Source organism: Urocampus carinirostris, chromosome 3 (genome assembly GCF_059441175.1).
Source record: "Urocampus carinirostris isolate Australia breed hairy pipefish chromosome 3, RoL_Ucar_1.0, whole genome shotgun sequence".
NCBI lineage: Eukaryota > Metazoa > Chordata > Actinopteri > Syngnathiformes > Syngnathidae > Urocampus > Urocampus carinirostris.
The window spans coordinates 41,404,580-41,422,414 of NC_142351.1; the positions used below are offsets into that span (position 1 = coordinate 41,404,580).

A 17,835-nucleotide genomic window follows, 5' to 3' on the forward strand; every position below is an offset into this window, starting at 1 on the left:
ACGTGGTGATAGAAAAAATAAACTGATACTCAAAACCACAAATCCAAAGAAGTCATACATGACTTCAAGAGGACACACACAAACCCGGCCCCACTCATCATAAATGGAGATTGCTTAGATATCGTCCACCCATTTAAACTCCTGGGTGTGCACATCTCCAACAACCTCTCCTGGTCTGCCAACACCAGGGCTCTAGTGGGGAAGGCCCAGTAGCGGCTCCTCCTCCTCAGGGTCCTCAGGAGGAATAACCTGGAACAGAAGTTGCTAGTGTCTTTCTACAAAGCCACAGTGGAAAGCATTCTGGCATACGCCATTACCATGTGGTTTGCTGGGAGCTCGGCAGCGTAAAAGAAAAACATACAGAGGTTAATCAGCACAGCCCAAAATACCATCGGCTGCTCTCTGTCCAGTCTAGAAGACATTGGAGGCTTGCAATACTGTAGCAGAGCCACATATTGTAGGGAATTGTGGGGAAACACAGTGACACTGCACAACAGTTATAGAACAAAAACGAGCACTGTGTGTTATCCACAAGGCTGGGTATCTCGATCATACGCATGAGCTGTTTCTGCTGTCGAAATTGTTAAAATTTCAGGACCTTGTCAAATGTAATACAGATATAATCTTATTTCAAACTGGTAACAAAATGCTGCCCATATATTATTGGTCTGTTACCTGTAGTAACAGTCATAAATAGTTTCTGTTTCAAAACTATTATTTGTTGTTTAAGAGTTGAGTCTGAACCGTACAGCTTTTTTGGCAGTCCAACTGGGGCTACAAGAAATTTGCTTTGGTGTGTATTAGAGAAGGGGTGGGAACAAGTTTTCTTTTGTTATGATTTAAGTTATATTTACATTTGTTCAAATGAATGTAATTGCCTGAATTGAATAAATGAAATAAAATTCAACTAAATTAAATCAACATGTTTTACCTTGGAAGGCCATGTCCAATTTCGTTTCATACAAAGTTTCACAACAGTGATATCATTGACCATAAAGACACTTTTATTTCTTCCTGTTCAGTTGATCGGCACTGTCCTAAATTTTAATTGAGAGGCACCACATCTCATCTTATTGGGATTGTGTTCGTATTATTTCCCTTTTCTGTCCATAATAGCCTGTCCCAAGAAAGTTGGTGATAAGGGGAAGGAAACATGGAAAAACATGACAAATAGGATCGGTTAAAGAAGGAAATGATTTCAAAATGTGAAAATATTGTATGATTGTGTATCTACACAATGAAGTACTTATCTTTGTTTACGTATACAATCTTTTTGGGTAAAAACATTTTAGGGTAGGGCAGCACGGCGGCGCAGTGGTTAGCACATGTGCGGCACAGTTCATGTCTTGGGAACCTCCTGCGTGGGTTCAAATCCAGCTCCAGACTTCCTGTGCGGAGTTTGTATGTTCTCCCCGTGCTTGCGTGGGTTTCCTCCGGGCACTCCGGTTTCGTCCCACTTTCCAAAAACATGCATTTCAGGTGAATTGGCCGGTCCAAATTGTCCCTAGGTGTGAATGAGTGAGTGAGTTGTCTGTCCCCGTGTGCCCTGCGATTGGCTGGCAACCAGTTCAGGGTGTCCCCTGCCCACTGCCCGATGATTGCCGGGATGGGCTCCAGCACCCCCGCGACCCTACTGAGGATAAGCGGTGTAGCTGATGAGATGAGATGAGATTTTAGGGTATGTGGCTATTTTAAAGCAGGTTTAGGGGGTTCCTTATATGTGATGTAGGCTTTTATGCAAGTATATATAGAACTTGAAGTACTTTTGGGTTTGCTAGTCATTTTGTTTTTTGAAAAATAGGTGAATATATACTACCATCTCTGCTTTAAACTTTACACTCCTTTCATTTGATACTTTGGAGAAGTTGATTTTTTTTCCTTGATTTGGGTCACAACTCTTCATTAGAGTGGAATGGTGGGTCCCTAAGTCAGAACAACACCGTTCTAATACATTAAAAGTTCCTTCTACATCATTATTTATTTTTTAATTCCTCGGTACAAACTAAAGATGATCAAATAAGCAAACATCTGACTGCATACAAGCCCATCTTGCTCTTCCTCCCAAAGCTAATCCATGATTGGTAATGTCAGCATTCTGCCAGATGGGAATCAATAGCTTTTATTCAATAATACCTAAAGATCCTCAAGATTTGAAATACTATCAAGTACTGTTGTGGCAAGTAGGTTGTTCACACAACAGTTTCAAAATTAAAAGTAGACGATCGTTTGAGTTTCTAATCATGTGACAACAACGATAGGTCAAAGCAGATTTTGTTAGTGGACAGTTGAAATCAGTGACTCACTCAAAAAGCGTCACCCTAAACCGCTGATTGGTCAGGTAGGCAGATTTAGGTGAAATCTACTCAGACAGTAGACAGAATGTCCTAATCTGTCTTCGTAATAGGGTTGGGCGAATGGATATAAATGTCTTTATGGATAGTAAGTAATACTTAAATCGGACTAATACTATTTTCCTAAAATCGATACTTCATCCTTCCACCAATTTACCCAAACACCATTTCTATATGTACAGTAGATAGCGCTCGGCTACTGTCCAAGTTTATGCATGTTTGTGTGACTGACAGGTACACTTTTAGCAACTCTCCTTTCTTGGCTTGCTGCTGCAACCTGCCGGCCAAGCAGAAGAGAGGGTCAAATCTACGGTAGACCCCTATCAGAAGCTAAATATGACAGAGGCAGACAGGAAGTGCTGGGGGGTGTGGACTTTATTTTGACAACAGAAAAGGACTATGCCAGGTTTCATTTGTGAGGTAAAGTGCTCTGCTACTGTAGCAAATGAACACATGAAAATAGTCCACCCTAAGAAAGCAACAAGCTGCAACCAAAAATGAAAAAATATTTCCCGTTCCTGAACAAAAACTTCCAAATCTGTTGTCACTATGGCAACAGAGCCAAGCGGGCTTGTACATTATACTGCTGATTTTTGGGAGTTTGACTTTCTGGACTTTAGCTCCGCAGCAATTGTTATAGTAGAAGTATTTTGGTTTTTTCCCTATCGTTAAAGGGTTTTCAGATTGTATTGTTTACACTTTTTGCACTTCATTTTCAAAATGTTGTGCAATGAACAGTATAATTCACATGTTGACATTTTTATATTTACATTTAGGTTACATACTGCTTTTTTGAGTGTGTTGGCTTTTGTTTTGAAACAGTTGTAATGTAATTATTCAGATTTATTTTCTTATATTGTTGAAGTATGAAAGGTAGTTATTTAACGCAAAAAGAAATCAAGCATTTGTATTGCCTAAAATCTTTGTGCCGTGTTTATTGTCAATATAAACTCACTAAAGGGAGGGTTCAATTGTTTAATGATCATGTAATTTACTAGCAAGAGTATCAGTATCGGTTTGGCATCGATTCATACGACCATGTAGTCATTTGGATTGGAACAATACTAAAGTTCCCAGTATCACCCACCCCTACTTTGTACAATACAAAGACTAAAATGACTGTTCTCTTTAGTTCAATGTAGCTTGATGAATTGCTTCAACGGCACCAAAAAGCACAACCTGTTTTGCAAATGCTTATTTTGAGTTGTTGAAAAAAGTGTTACAAATACGCTTACTTACACTATAATGCCTTGACTTCTTAATTTCTTTGACTGGTGTGATTTGATCTCCTTTCTTGGGGGTGGTTTTGCTCTCTTTGGCAGTTTGGCTTTCAGGCTCCACCTTTGGTGTTTCATCCACACCTTTTGACTTCTTCTGGTTCTCAGCGGCATTTGCAGCCGGTATCGTGTTCTTGGCATCTGTCGGCAGCTTGGCCGCATTGGGCCCCGACTGTTCAGTTGCCGACTGTGGTTTCTGTGTCTGAGGCTGGGCTGGCTTGGACGCCTGCTGATTGGCACCTTTGTGGAGAGGGCTTTGTTGACTGGTTGATATAGTGTGGCGTTCTGACTTAGCAGGTTGGTGTTTCGGGGATGGGTGAGGAACGGGGAGAGGAGGCTCGTCCAGGCCAGCTCCCGACATCAGCCTCTGGGTTTGGCAGTTGAGACATAGCCACTCTTTTTTCTGAAAGACACACCAAATAAGGGTTGATGTAGTAAACAAAATCTTTAATCACAAGTAAAAGTATCTAGCTCAGTGGTCCCCAAACTACAGCCACCTCCACATTTGGCTAGAACAATACCAGAGAGCATTTTGATGCACATTTTTACTTATCTAAAAAAATTATTCAAAGTATAGGTGCAAAATTTTGATTGTGAGGAAGTTCAAACTTGGGTATAGGCAATGAGAGTGCCAAACACTTTCCACTGGTAGTCCAGTGGAAAGTGTTTGCATTACATGCAGAAAGGCATTGGGCACATTATCACTTTATTTTTAGTCACGGTACCAGTGACGAATGTTAATTTTTTTGGTGCATTTCTTATGTTACAGTGACAACATTTCCAACAAACTCGGCCATGTCTTGTGTCCAAGTTCATGGGTAAGCTTGTTTGAAATGGGGATGCCACATTTCTTTACAATATTTACTGTAGATTTACTAGGCAAAATAAAACATTCTCACGACATAACAAAACAGTGACCATACAGTGGATTTTGAACAACAAATATCTTTAAAATAAAAAAAGAAGACAATCAATCAAATTTATTAAATGTCCATGATTGCGTCCCTACCGCGTAACTCTGTTGCCCAATACCAAAATCACAGACACATATGCAGTGTAAAGAATCTGCTGCCTTAGGTTAATTCAACAACATGAGTGCCGAATTGAAGGAAAAGCAAAATTCAAACATAATGGAAGGTGCTTTTACAGTGTGACCAACGTGAAATCTATACAATCTGCTTAACAGATACGGCTTGCGCACATCGTGTGTTATGCTTCTGTCTCTCCAGTATCAGTTATTGAAATAATGATAGACACAATTCGTCTATATACATGTAAATATACTTTGAAATAAAATGCAATTCTTCAAAGTAATCCTTATTTTAAATAAATGTACCTACAATTTGCCAACATCTTTTTTTTCTAACTGTAACGGAATACAAATCCATTTTTAAAAATTCTAATTACGTAATGACGTTACATATATTCCGTTACTCCCCAAGCCTGGATATCAACATATCGTGTGTTGCGTTATAAGCACACGGGGGCAGATTGTGTGAGTGTGTATTGGTAAAGTAAGTGTGAAACTATCATCGGTGAATAGAAAAAATTGTCAAGTCCTGTTTATTTGTATGGCCCTCAATCGCAAGAAGTTTCAAAGGGCCGCACAGACCACAGATTATTGCAAACTACAGACTAGCATTACACCATCCCCTGATGTAACACTGACATAAGGGCAAGGAAAAACTGAAAAACCTCAACATGAGGAAAATGAAGAAACCTTGAGAAGAGACCACACATGAGGTAAAATAATAAAATAAAATAATAAAAGGCCTTGTCACAGATAAGCGCGAGCGCAAGGTATTTTGTCCTTGGTGACAATTATTCTTTGACGTTTTCTTCGCAGTCACCTTCTTTTTCTGAAAACAATAATATTTAGTACAACTGTGGGTGTGTGTTTGCTTTCACAGCCCTGTTCCTGATAGTTATACAGTTTCATCACCATCCATCCATTATTACTACCGCTTAACCTCACTAGGGTTGTCAGGGTGCAGAGCTATCTCCAGGCAGTGGGCAAGGGACACTCTGATGTGGTTCTCTCTTTCTCTCTCTATTTCACCTCCTTTCTCCCCAAATCCTTTTACTCTCGCTCTCCTTTTTTCTTTTGACAGTCTAAGCTACTTTTATCCGCCCTCATCTATAGTGTTGCTCAAGAATGCACTCTCCTGAACTGTACACACATACTTACATGCATGCTCATATATTCATATGGACACATTTCTCATTGAATGAAAATGTAGAACATTTTCTAAACGGGCACAAACCAAGAAGTTAGTGGTGACAAGCAGACCGGAAGGAGGGGAGATGGGAGGAAGCACAAAATGACTTGAGTGAGTGACAGCGGACCTTTAAGTGGGGCACTAATAATAATTGAACAGTTGCCTCGATGGATGTTCCTCCCCGCTGAGGCTGAAGGAAGCAAGGGAGAAAAGAGCTGTAGCTAAGTGGGCATCAGGGAGATGCTGATTATTATGGTGCCAAAAGTGCTTCGAGACTATTTGAACTCGTAATCACGGTGTCACTGTGATTGTGTGAGTGGTATATGTTTTAATGCTCGTTTGATGATTATAGAGAATGTCGGGGTGGTCTGCAACCATATGTTCTTTGTCCCTAGCAACACCTTCCCCCATCTTCTTTACAATCCTTTACATTCATATTTAGCTTTTATTCCATGGATGTTGGAGAAGAATCGTGAGATTCTGATCTTGTCCTATGTGTGTTCGGTGATTTTTGGGTGAGGATAATGTCGAAAAAGTAAGAAGCTGTGTAACGGGTGTAATAATAACTTTTATTTTATTGAAATTCCTGCTAAAATATGTGTATAGTTTTTGGTAAATGTCCTGCAATGCTGAGTCCAACAGTGCCATCTGCTGGTATGGGGTGGGGTTTGGTTTTGGCTTCTAACATGTGACCAGGAGGCGGGGTTTGTTGTCAGTTTTACCAGAGTACTACAAAGGTAAGACATATCTTTTGGTGCTCCACAAAATAAGTTAATTTTAAACTTTATAACCCCAGCTGACAAATCTCTCACCATGCATAGTAATGTGATTGATATTGTCAAGCTGTTTAGGTTTATTTTCGTTTTGTTTCTGTTTTACTAAATATTAATTCCCCTTGTAGAGATCAAAGAGATCAAACCCAGCAGAAAAAGCTAATGTTGTGACTCATCCATTTGCAGGTAAATTGTACCCATTTTTATACTCACTATTGTTTTTATTCCTATTTTTCATATACATTAAAAAAAGGATGATGTTGGTTAAAATTAAGAGTAAAGAAAAACATGTTGAATTCATTGTAAACGTTAAAAATCCACTATACGATCTCTTGTTAAAAGTATCTTGTTAAAATGCAAAGATTTATAAATGTATTGTGATATTCTAAAATGTATTTTCTGTAAAGTGAAAAGAAAGCTCTTTGATATGCTTTGTTGTCAGAGTTTTACCAGAGTACTACAAAGAGATCAAAGAGATCAAACCCAGCAGAAAAAGCTAATGTTGTGACTCATCCATTTGCAGAAACTGTAATAATAAAAACCTCATCATCCAGTCCAGCGTGAATGTGGATCTTTGGTGGGACACGTACAACGCGGTTACATTGGTGCCGTGACCCGTGACTTCTATCAAGCTCTCCGAACCGAGGACTGTCCTACCTGCCACATCATTTCATGAAGCCATCAGCTCACAGTATTTAAAACTGCTATACAGTGACGTGTTACGCAGGCGATTTTGACTTATTTACATCTTTGAAACATGTTTACTCAGAGCACAAGTGACGTTTCTGAGGGTGTAGCTGATCAGATGACAAATATTATTCAGGAGATAGGACATAAATTGGCTGATAGCATATTCACAAATATACAGTCACGTAATATAGTAGCTCCTAACGCTGCTGCCACACAAGATGTAGCAAACAAATTGAGTCAGGTGGTTACACAGAGAAAGGTTAAGGAACCGCCGTCATTTATTGGGGATGGCTCAGACTCAATAACAATACATGAGTGGGAAGATCTAATGAGGACATTTATTAAAAGGAGTAATGTGAGACTTGAGGAGCAAGCAGAGGAAATCCTTATACATTTAAGAGGAAAAGCTAAAGATGTAGTTAGGTTTGGCATTAGAAACAGTAATATAGACGTCTATACCCGCCCTGACATGATTTATAGTCTTCTCAGGAAACACTTTAGCTGTACCAAGTACTCTGCTGTCCCTCTAGCTGACTTTTATTCAACTTTGCCCAAAGACCAGGAAGACCCCTATGACTACTGGCTGAGACTAAACAGAGCAGCTGACCTTGCCTCTGAGTGCTTGAGTGAGCAGGGCAAAACATTTGACAACCCTGAAATAGAGGTTACTCACATGTTTATTAGGAACTGCCCATGCAAGGAACTGGCACTCACTTACAGATCAAAAACCATCGAAAAGTGGTCTGCATGTGAGTTACTAGAGGTGCTGAATGAATACCACGCTGAGAAGAGCTACAAAGCAGATTCCCTACAACAACCTGCGAATAGAGCGGAAATTGCCGTACACAAAGCTGAGGTGAACCATGGTCCAACCCTCGTGCACGAGCCACCTCAGACTTCGAGCCCACAGTATGTCTCTCTAACGGACGTTATTAGTATGTTGGAGAAAGTTTTGAAACGTGTTACCTCGAACCAGTTCCAAGAGAGAGGGGGAGCTCCAACCAGGCGACCTGGAGCCAGAATCAATGGTTTCACTGCCAAGCCATGTATCATTTGCAAAGAAGTCGAACACAGTGCTCTCTCTCATTGCCGAGACAAAAACCTTTGCTTTCACTGCCATGCCCCAGGGCATTCTCGACGTGATTGTCCAGTGACGAAAGTTGTCCCGCTGCCTCAGGGAAACTAACTGATCTGCGCTTAGGGGAGAACAGTGCAGATCAACTGAGTATACCTCCCACCACTAATGTGAAGCCTGACATGCAAGATAATAAATCAATTTATGAGTTGTATAGCAACAAGATACCTCCATCGAAGAAGCTGATCTTTCAGGGGTTTCAGAGAATAGCGGAGACTGACGAACTGTTTTACACACCTGTACTTGTGCAAGAAGGCCCCACTTTCAGAGCGCTGTTGGACAGCGGGTCGATGGCTTGTACAGTAAGTGAGGACACGGCTAAGTCCCTCCTGCAGCAATTCCCTGATATGATGAGTTACACGGCCGATGATTATGTCATTGTAGGCTGCGGTGGACACCAAGTTTCTCCCAGAGATATGTACGACATTCACGTCACAGTTTACGGGTGCCAAATGATAATACCAGTAATGGTTGTGCCAGGCCAGACCGAACAGATGATCCTTGGCAGCAATGCCATCAAATATATTTTGACTCAATTGAAAAGTACTGATGGCTACTGGAGATTAGTTTCCACTCCTGACAACGGTCTGTCCGATAACCACAGTCAATTCCTGTCAATGCTTTCTAACACAGAGAGATGGAGAGGTGACTGCATTCCAGACAAAGTAGGGACAGTAAAAATCAAGAGTTGCGTGACGCTGAATCCACGGACCGAGTACGTTATTTGGGGCAAGTTACCTGAGTTGGCCGGGACGTCTGCGGGCAGCACAGTGGTCGTTGAGCCAACCCAATCAAAGGCTGGGCCCAGACAAGTCCTTGTCGGAAGAGTTGTTACTCCACTCTGGGGAGATGGATGGGTGCCTGTTAAAGTCTTTAATCCCACGGACAGAGTTGTGGTGCTGAGGAGAAACAGGAAAATTGCAGATGTGTCTCCTTGTATCGCAGCGGAAGACCTGCCCAATGCAGAGGAGGTCAAGTGCAACGTGCAGAGTGTACAGAGCAAAGAGGTCCGACCCAGGTCAGAAGAGGACATGATGCGTACATTGGAAGCTCTGGGACTGCAAGACATTGACCTGAAGTCATGTGAGGTTTCGCTGCAGTGTAAAGACAAGCTCCTCCATATCATCGAACAATTCGAGTCAATCTTCTCTCGCCATAAGATGGACTGTGGAGAGGCCAAAGAGTTTGTACATCGTATCCACCTTGTTGATGATAAGCCATTCCGTCTACCCTACAGACGTATACCACCAAGTCAGTATGAAAAACTGAGGACGACTCTGAACGAGATGGAAGAGAAAGGAATTATTCAGAAGTCAACTAGCGACTATGCATCTGCGCTTGTTCTTATATGGAAGCGGAATGGAGAACTAAGGGTATGTACTGATTTCAGAAGGCTTAATGCAAGAACCATAAAGGATGCCTACCCACTACCGCATCAAGCTGATGCTTTGGCCGCACTTGGGGGAAATGCCTTTTTCTCCACAATGGATCTGACGTCAGGCTACTACAATGTCCCCTTGCACCCTGACGACAAAAAGTACACAGCATTCTCCTCACCATTCGGGCTTCACGAGTACAACCGGCTCCCTCAGGGACTTTGCAACAGCCCAGCAACATTTATGAGGATGATGATGTCAATATTCGGTGATCAGAATTTCATGAGCCTATTATGTTACCTGGACGATCTGATGGTGTTTGCCCCCACAGAGGAAGTTGCACTCCAACGCCTGCAGATGGTGTTTACTCGCCTTAAGGAACATAACCTCAAGCTCGCACCCAAAAAGTGTTTTTTCCTCAGACGGACTGTGAAATTTCTTGGGCATGTCATCAGTGAGGATGGAATTCGGACTGACCCCGAGAAAGTGAGAGCGATAAATGACGTACAAGTCGCTGATCTAATGGAGTCGGATGGCAAGACGCCATGCCCTAGTAAAATCAGATCTTTTCTAGGCATGGTGATGTATTTCCAAAGCTTCATTGAAGCATGTTCTGCGAAGGCAAAACCTCTGTTCAGGCTCACATCTGAATCTGGTGACAAGCATAAGCGCAAGAGAGCCCGCAAGAAAGGTCAAGTGAAGCTGGCGCCTGCAGATTGGTCCGATGCATGCCAGAACGCCTTTGAAACACTGAAGCACGACCTCGTGACTGGTGTCACTCTGGCCCACCCAGATTTTGATGCGCCGTTTATTCTGGCTGTCGACGCATCCTTTGATGGGATTGGAGCAGTCCTGTCACAGCTGCCACCTGGTGGAAAAGTAGCCAGACCAGTCGCCTTTGCAAGTAAGACGCTCTCTCGCTCCCAGCTCAACTACCCTGCACACAGGCTCGAATTTCTTGCCTTGAAATGGGCGGTATGTGATAAATTCAGCCATTGGTTGAAAGGAAGACACTTTACCACGTGGACCGACAATAACCCACTGACATACATTTTGACCAAACCAAGACTTGATGCGTGTGAACAGCGGTGGGTAGCGAAGCTAGGTGCATACAATTTTGACCTGAAGTACATTCCTGGCCCAAAGAACATCGTAGCCGACGCTCTGAGCCGTGAGCCATTTGTACGGTCATGTGTGGGTCATCGCCTTGTTACCGAGCCCTATACCTCGCTCTTGGACCAAGTCAACGGGGTGAACAACAGTACTGTGCAAGAGGTGTTCAGAGTATCCAACAATTGTCACGCTGTTGTAGACGAGAGTGCTGGGACATCAGACGAGTCAGTAAAAAGGGCAATTCCATCAGGCTCCAATGGTTCTGTGACATCGGAAGAAGTTGCTGCTGTCCTCAGTGCTCAGTCCACTGGTGGCGTGGGTCAAGTGATGGGAACAGATGCCAACTTCAATCTTCTGCAGAAGGGAGATCAGTCAACGGCACTCCCACAGAGTCAGCTTGTTGGTTTACAAGAACAGGACAACACAATAAGCAGAACCATGTACTTTGTGCATAGACACAAGAGACCTACCAGGCGTGAGAGAGCTGTCGAGTCGTCTAGTGTGATGAAACTACTGAAGCATTGGAGCAGACTCACCATACAGAATGGCATGCTCTACAAAATAAGGAAAGATCCTCACATGGCCAAGAAAATCTTCCAGTTTGTGGTGCCTGATTCATTGAAACAGAAAGTCCTTCAAGGTTTACATGACTCAGCAGGTCACCAAGGCCAGAACCGTACTTTGTCTCTGGTGAGGCAACGATTCTTCTGGAATGGCATGGAACGTGATGTTGTGAATTATGTCAAATCCTGTCAGCGTTGTGTAGTAGGGAAAACACCGGAACCACACAACTGTGCACCACTCAAGAACATAGTCACCTCTGAGCCTATGGAGTTGGTCTGTATAGACTTTTGGACTGCTGAGCAAGAGAACAAGTCTGTAGATGTCCTTGTCGTAACTGATCATTTCTCCAAGATGGCGCACGCCTTCCCTTGCAGGAATCAAACCGCCAAACAAGTTGCTCGCCGTCTGTGGCAGGATTTCTTCCTTGTCTATGGTTTCCCACGGCGTATCCACTCTGATCAGGGAGCTAATTTTGAGAGCAAACTGATCAAAGAGCTTCTAGAGATGGCAGGGGTGCAGAAATCACATACGACTCCGTACCACCCCATGGGAAATGGTATCGCAGAACGATTCAACCGAACATTGGGAGATATGATCAGAACCCTTCCCCCTCAGCCCAAAGCAAAGTGGCCACAAATGCTGCAGCAGCTCACATTCTGCTATAACTGCACAGAGCATGAGACAACAGGGTTTGCACCGTTTTACCTAGTGTTTGGTAGGATCCCTCGTCTCCCTGTCGATGTCATGTTTCAACATGCTAATACCAATGACGCTGTTGTCAGCTACTCTGACTTTGTACGCCATCTGAAGAAAGATCTACATGAAGCTGCTCAGATTGTACAGAGGAATACTCTCAGAGAACAGACTCGTCATGCCAAGCTGTACAACCGTAGGGCCAAAGGATCACCTCTCGTCGTGGGAGACCGGGTGTTGATCGCCAACAGAGGTGTCCCGGGGAAACGCAAAGTTGCAGACAAGTGGGAGTCGACCCCGTATGAAGTCATATCAGTCAAGCCTGATATCAATGTCTATAGAGTCAAGGATTGTCTGACGGGCAAAGAAAAGGTAGTTCACAGGAATTTGCTGCTCTCTGTTAGCTTCTTGCCCTTAGAGGATGATCTGGCCAGCGAATCTGAACACTCAGAGTCTGACGCCGCTATGCATGGAAGTGATGTATGCCCTGATTTACCTGACGCGGTTGAAGACACTGATGTCCGTACAGTCAACTGGGTGATACAGGCAGGTGAAGAGCAAGTTCATCCAGAGGTAGAGGATAACTCACTAGACAGCAGATCTGATGCCCAGTCCGACTCTCGCAGTGTTGATACATCCAGTCGAGGAAGTCAGCACATCCCCGAACAAGATGTTGACCATACTTCAAGTGACAATACGGAAAGCCCATCACAGTGCTCTGAAAATATGATCCCTTTGGGTATGGGTCTCCCAGACGAGACCCCATTGAACACTGACCATCCGGACGCAGACTCCCCTGATACTGACTGTTTAGACTTGACTGTCCCAGACCTTCAAGCTCAGGTTAATTGTGCTCAACCTGACCGTTATGGTCTTAGGCTCCGCCAGTCCATCAGGCCTCCTAGTCGTCTAATTTGTCAGATGAATGACCAGTTGGTAGGTGACAGTCCTCTGTCTGCAATATCTGCTAGTTCCTAGTTTAAGTTCAGTAGAGATGCACTTTCAGTTTGAGTAACAAAGCTTAAGTAAGAAACAAGAATTGTGCCTATGTGAGCACTTACAACTACAGGAACAATGTTTGATATTTCAGAGATGTAACAGGCATCTTTGAGTCTGTGCTTAGTTAGGAGTTTGATCGCCACCTTTCTTTTCACACTCCTTTTTGGGAGAGTTTTAGAACTGACATGCACTTCAGTTTGTTCCTTGTAATACTGTACCAGTTTTCGTGTCCTCTTTTTCATCAGTAATTGCCTTTTTGGCATGTGATTTTTTTTCTGTGTAGTGTAGCACTCCCATATTTAACAGAATTTCAGGGGGGTGTATGTAACGGGTGTAATAATAACTTTTATTTTATTGAAATTCCTGCTAAAATATGTGTATAGTTTTTGGTAAATGTCCTGCAATGCTGAGTCCAACAGTGCCATCTGCTGGTATGGGGTGGGGTTTGGTTTTGGCTTCTAACATGTGACCAGGAGGCGGGGTTTGTTGTCAGTTTTACCAGAGTACTACAAAGGTAAGACATATCTTTTGGTGCTCCACAAAATAAGTTAATTTTAAACTTTATAACCCCAGCTGACAAATCTCTCACCATGCATAGTAATGTGATTGATATTGTCAAGCTGTTTAGGTTTATTTTCGTTTTGTTTCTGTTTTACTAAATATTAATTCCCCTTGTAGAGATCAAAGAGATCAAACCCAGCAGAAAAAGCTAATGTTGTGACTCATCCATTTGCAGGTAAATTGTACCCATTTTTATACTCACTATTGTTTTTATTCCTATTTTTCATATACATTAAAAAAAGGATGATGTTGGTTAAAATTAAGAGTAAAGAAAAACATGTTGAATTCATTGTAAACGTTAAAAATCCACTATACGATCTCTTGTTAAAAGTATCTTGTTAAAATGCAAAGATTTATAAATGTATTGTGATATTCTAAAATGTATTTTCTGTAAAGTGAAAAGAAAGCTCTTTGATATGCTTTGTTGTCAGAGTTTTACCAGAGTACTACAAAGAGATCAAAGAGATCAAACCCAGCAGAAAAAGCTAATGTTGTGACTCATCCATTTGCAGAAACTGTAATAATAAAAACCTCATCATCCAGTCCAGCGTGAATGTGGATCTTTGGTGGGACACGTACAACGCGGTTACAGCTGGAGATGAACTGATGAAGTTTTTATTGCCAGAATTTATTCTGGAGACAATTGCAATAAAAGTCTTCAATCGGACAATCTTAGCAATAGTCTCTCTATGACATTTTGAAGCAATTTTTTTATACCTTTTTGAGGCATTCTATAGGTCGAAAGGAAACAGCAACTTCAGCTTTCTGCTAGTCACTGTTTGCACATTTTTGTGTTATCAGCCAATTCTCAGTGTTTTTTTCCTTCGCTTTGAGTTCCTGAAATTAGTCTGAACCTGTAGCCTGCATTGAAAATATCCATTTTTAATAAAAGCTGATATACTTCATGTACAATACCTATAGAGTATCACAGTTTGGGTCTGGGGCAGGATTTAGACTTTCTGTTCTCAGGCTGGCCGGATCAGTAAAAAATGTAAACTTACATTTTTTAGCTTATCGTACTTTTTCAGTATTATGCTTTATCATTCAACCTACATTTGTAGCCTACACAACATATTACAATCATGGTTGACAATGGGTATTTTCTAAGCATAACACTTTTATCCACAGACAATGGGAAAAGGTATTCTTTTGTCTGAGATTGAATGCATTAACTGGTTTATTTTAACAGTTAGTAAATGCAGTTTTACACTTAAACCAACTTACCTAGCTATGCAAACACAAGTGAGAGCTATGGTAAAAATACATGTTTTGCTTTAATTATCATATTAGTTTAAAATCAATAAAAAATGCTTGGGGGCTGGGTGGTTAGCGGTGCAGATGATGGAATAGAAAAAGTGCATGGTCAATTGGGTTGGACTGCATCACATCAAACAAGTCTGGACTAGCACAGCTAAGAGTATATTTTTTTACTGTCCTCTAGTGTCCAAGGGGAGCATTTGGTTCACATATATTTTAATAATCATAACCTTTGATGGGTCCTGTCCCGTGGGCAATAAGAAACTACAGTAATAGCGTGGGTTGCATAAACATTAAAGAAAAACAAAAAACATTTAAATTACAATAATTTATTTCATAGAACATAAATGAACATTACAATATCTGGTTTTACTACTAGCAAAAACAATTAACATATTAACCACAAGAAGGCACTTGAAGACGACTCCATGTGATTTTTAAAGTTACTATATGCAGTATAATTCAATTGTAAAAATGCATTTCCGAATTTAATCCACCATATACCCCAGTATGTCAGGCACACCAGATTATAAAGTGCACCTTCAAATTTCTGTCCAATTTAGGGCTTTTAAGTGCACATTATAGTCTTGAAAATATGGTGTTGAAATGAATATTGGAACTGAAGGTAATTAAACTTGTTTTATGGTTCACTCTGCTAGCCTCTGGGAAGAGGTACTGCAGTGTGCGGTGCAGGACCACCAGGTTCCGCAGTAGTCTAGTCCCCCTGGCCATTAGACTGTTAAATGGTCAATCTAACATATAGTTAACCTAAATCTAAACGGCTGCTAATCTGACTTTTTGCACTACTGGCAGTTCTTTATAGCTTGCCACTCCTTGCACATTTGCTCTCTGCACTATTGTACTTACAGCGTTATTGTTACAGTGTTAATGTTACTGTTTACCTGACTTGTTAACCTGAATGCCCATTTTGCACATCTGGTTAGCTACTCCTCTTGCACTATCGGCACTATGGTAAAATACTATACGTAGCCATAATACAATACAACTTTTACTTATATCTGTACATTCGAGGAAACTGTGCGGGTCAGATGTATCGACATTTCGTTCTGTATACACGTGTACTAGAATGACAATAAAGTAGATCTGAATCTGAATCTGAATCTGAATTAAGACAATACGTTGTTACCTGAGTGAATTTAAAGCACTTGCAAAAAACTAGTCAATGCTTCAGAAAGCCCAAAGAGGGCCTCTCCATTATTGTCCATTTGTATAAGATCCATCCATCCATTATTCATGCAGCTTATCCTCAGTAGGGTCGTGGGTGGTGCTGGAGCCCATCCCAGCTATCTCCGGGACAGACAACTCACTCGCTCATTCACACCTAGGGACAATCTGGACCGGCCAATTCACCTGAAATGCATGTTTTTGGAATGTGGGAGGAAACCGGAGTGCCCGGAGGAAACTCACGCAAGCACGGGGAGAACATACAAACCCTGCACAGGAGGTCCGGTAGCTGGATTTGAACCCATCACCTCAGAACTGGGCCGCACACGCGCTAACCACTGCACCGCCGTGCTGCATTTGTATAAGGTATCGCACACAAATATATGATAGAAACAACACATATAAATTGCGCCGTGTTCTATGACCTAATTTGTGAGAGCACTCAGAAGATTGTGTTCTTTGTCAAAATGTTTTTTTTTAAATGTAGAGATTGAGCTAATTGCACTAAGAACTGCAATTGTAGGTCAGGGGTCCGCAACCCAAAATGTTGAAAATGAAATATTGGACCCCTAATAAATTAAAATCAAGGCCTAACATGCCAACATCAAACAATGAATACACTGACATGATCTTGACATGTAGTTTTCACAATGTAGGTCATTTGAAAGTATTTTTCTTTTTCAGGGCAAATTCATGTAAATCCTCAGCCAAATTTTATAATTGCTCCCGAAAGCTGAAATGATATGTTGTAGTCAAAAAAAACTCACATTATTTTTGCCGTACCGGAAACCAATTTGTTTTTCTCCATCTACTCACAAGGCTGCCGCTCAAATGAGCTCTGCGGGGACAGCAGCAGAAAGAAATCTTGACCAAATTGAAGTACTAGCCTTGCCGTATATACCCTCTTGGGTTTTAAAGTATTAGCCTCGGTGTAAGGCTGAGAGAGTGCAGCCTTTGAAGTGCTGAAGTGTAGACTTTGAAGCGCAGGAAGCATTACCGCAGCTACTTCGCTTTGAGGCTGTGAAGCGATCAAGCGAGAGCAGCCAGACCGAAAATCGAAATAAAGTTGAGCTGTTGGCTGACATCGGTAAAGATGAAGATATGCTTTATCATTTCTTGTCAAAAATATGAATAACTTATAAAAAAAAGGTCTTTTCAACGCGATGATGGGATACTTGAACCATCTTGATCCCCAAAACAACCAGAATTGGCTTCAGTGTCAGTAATAACAGTGTAGTAAACATTGTTTACCACAAGATTAGATACACCACTCCAGAACAAAGATGGATCCTGCCAAAAGACTCTGCATCGCTACGTGAAAACAGCGGAAAACATCAATCGTATCCCCTTCACACCCATCCTTGATATCTACAATGCCCACTCACCCACAAAGCCACAAGGATTGCAGGTGACCCCACCCATCCATTTCACAGTTTCTTCTACTTGCTGCCATCGGGAAAAGACTGCAGAGTCTCAGAACCAGAACTAGAAGGCTCAAGGACAGCTCAATCAATCAGGCGGTCACATATATATATATAATATATATATATATATATATATATATATATATATATATATATATATATATATATATATATATATATATATATATATATATATATATATATATATATATATATAC

The 17,835-nt window shown here is 41.6% G+C and overlaps 1 protein-coding gene across 4 annotated transcripts in view; it reads right to left on the reverse strand.

Annotated features, from left to right (window-relative positions):
- The window catches only part of bsna (bassoon presynaptic cytomatrix protein a), a 139,627-nt gene that overhangs the window by 44,677 nt on the left and 77,115 nt on the right, over window positions 1-17,835 (reverse strand). For all 4 annotated transcript variants that reach the window (XM_088331898.1, XM_088331897.1, XM_088331896.1 and 1 more), the window contains exon 4: window positions 3,591-4,031. In XM_088331898.1, the coding sequence (XP_088188024.1) occupies window positions 3,591-4,031 (441 nt within the window). The remainder of the gene's footprint in view (window positions 1-3,590; window positions 4,032-17,835) is intronic.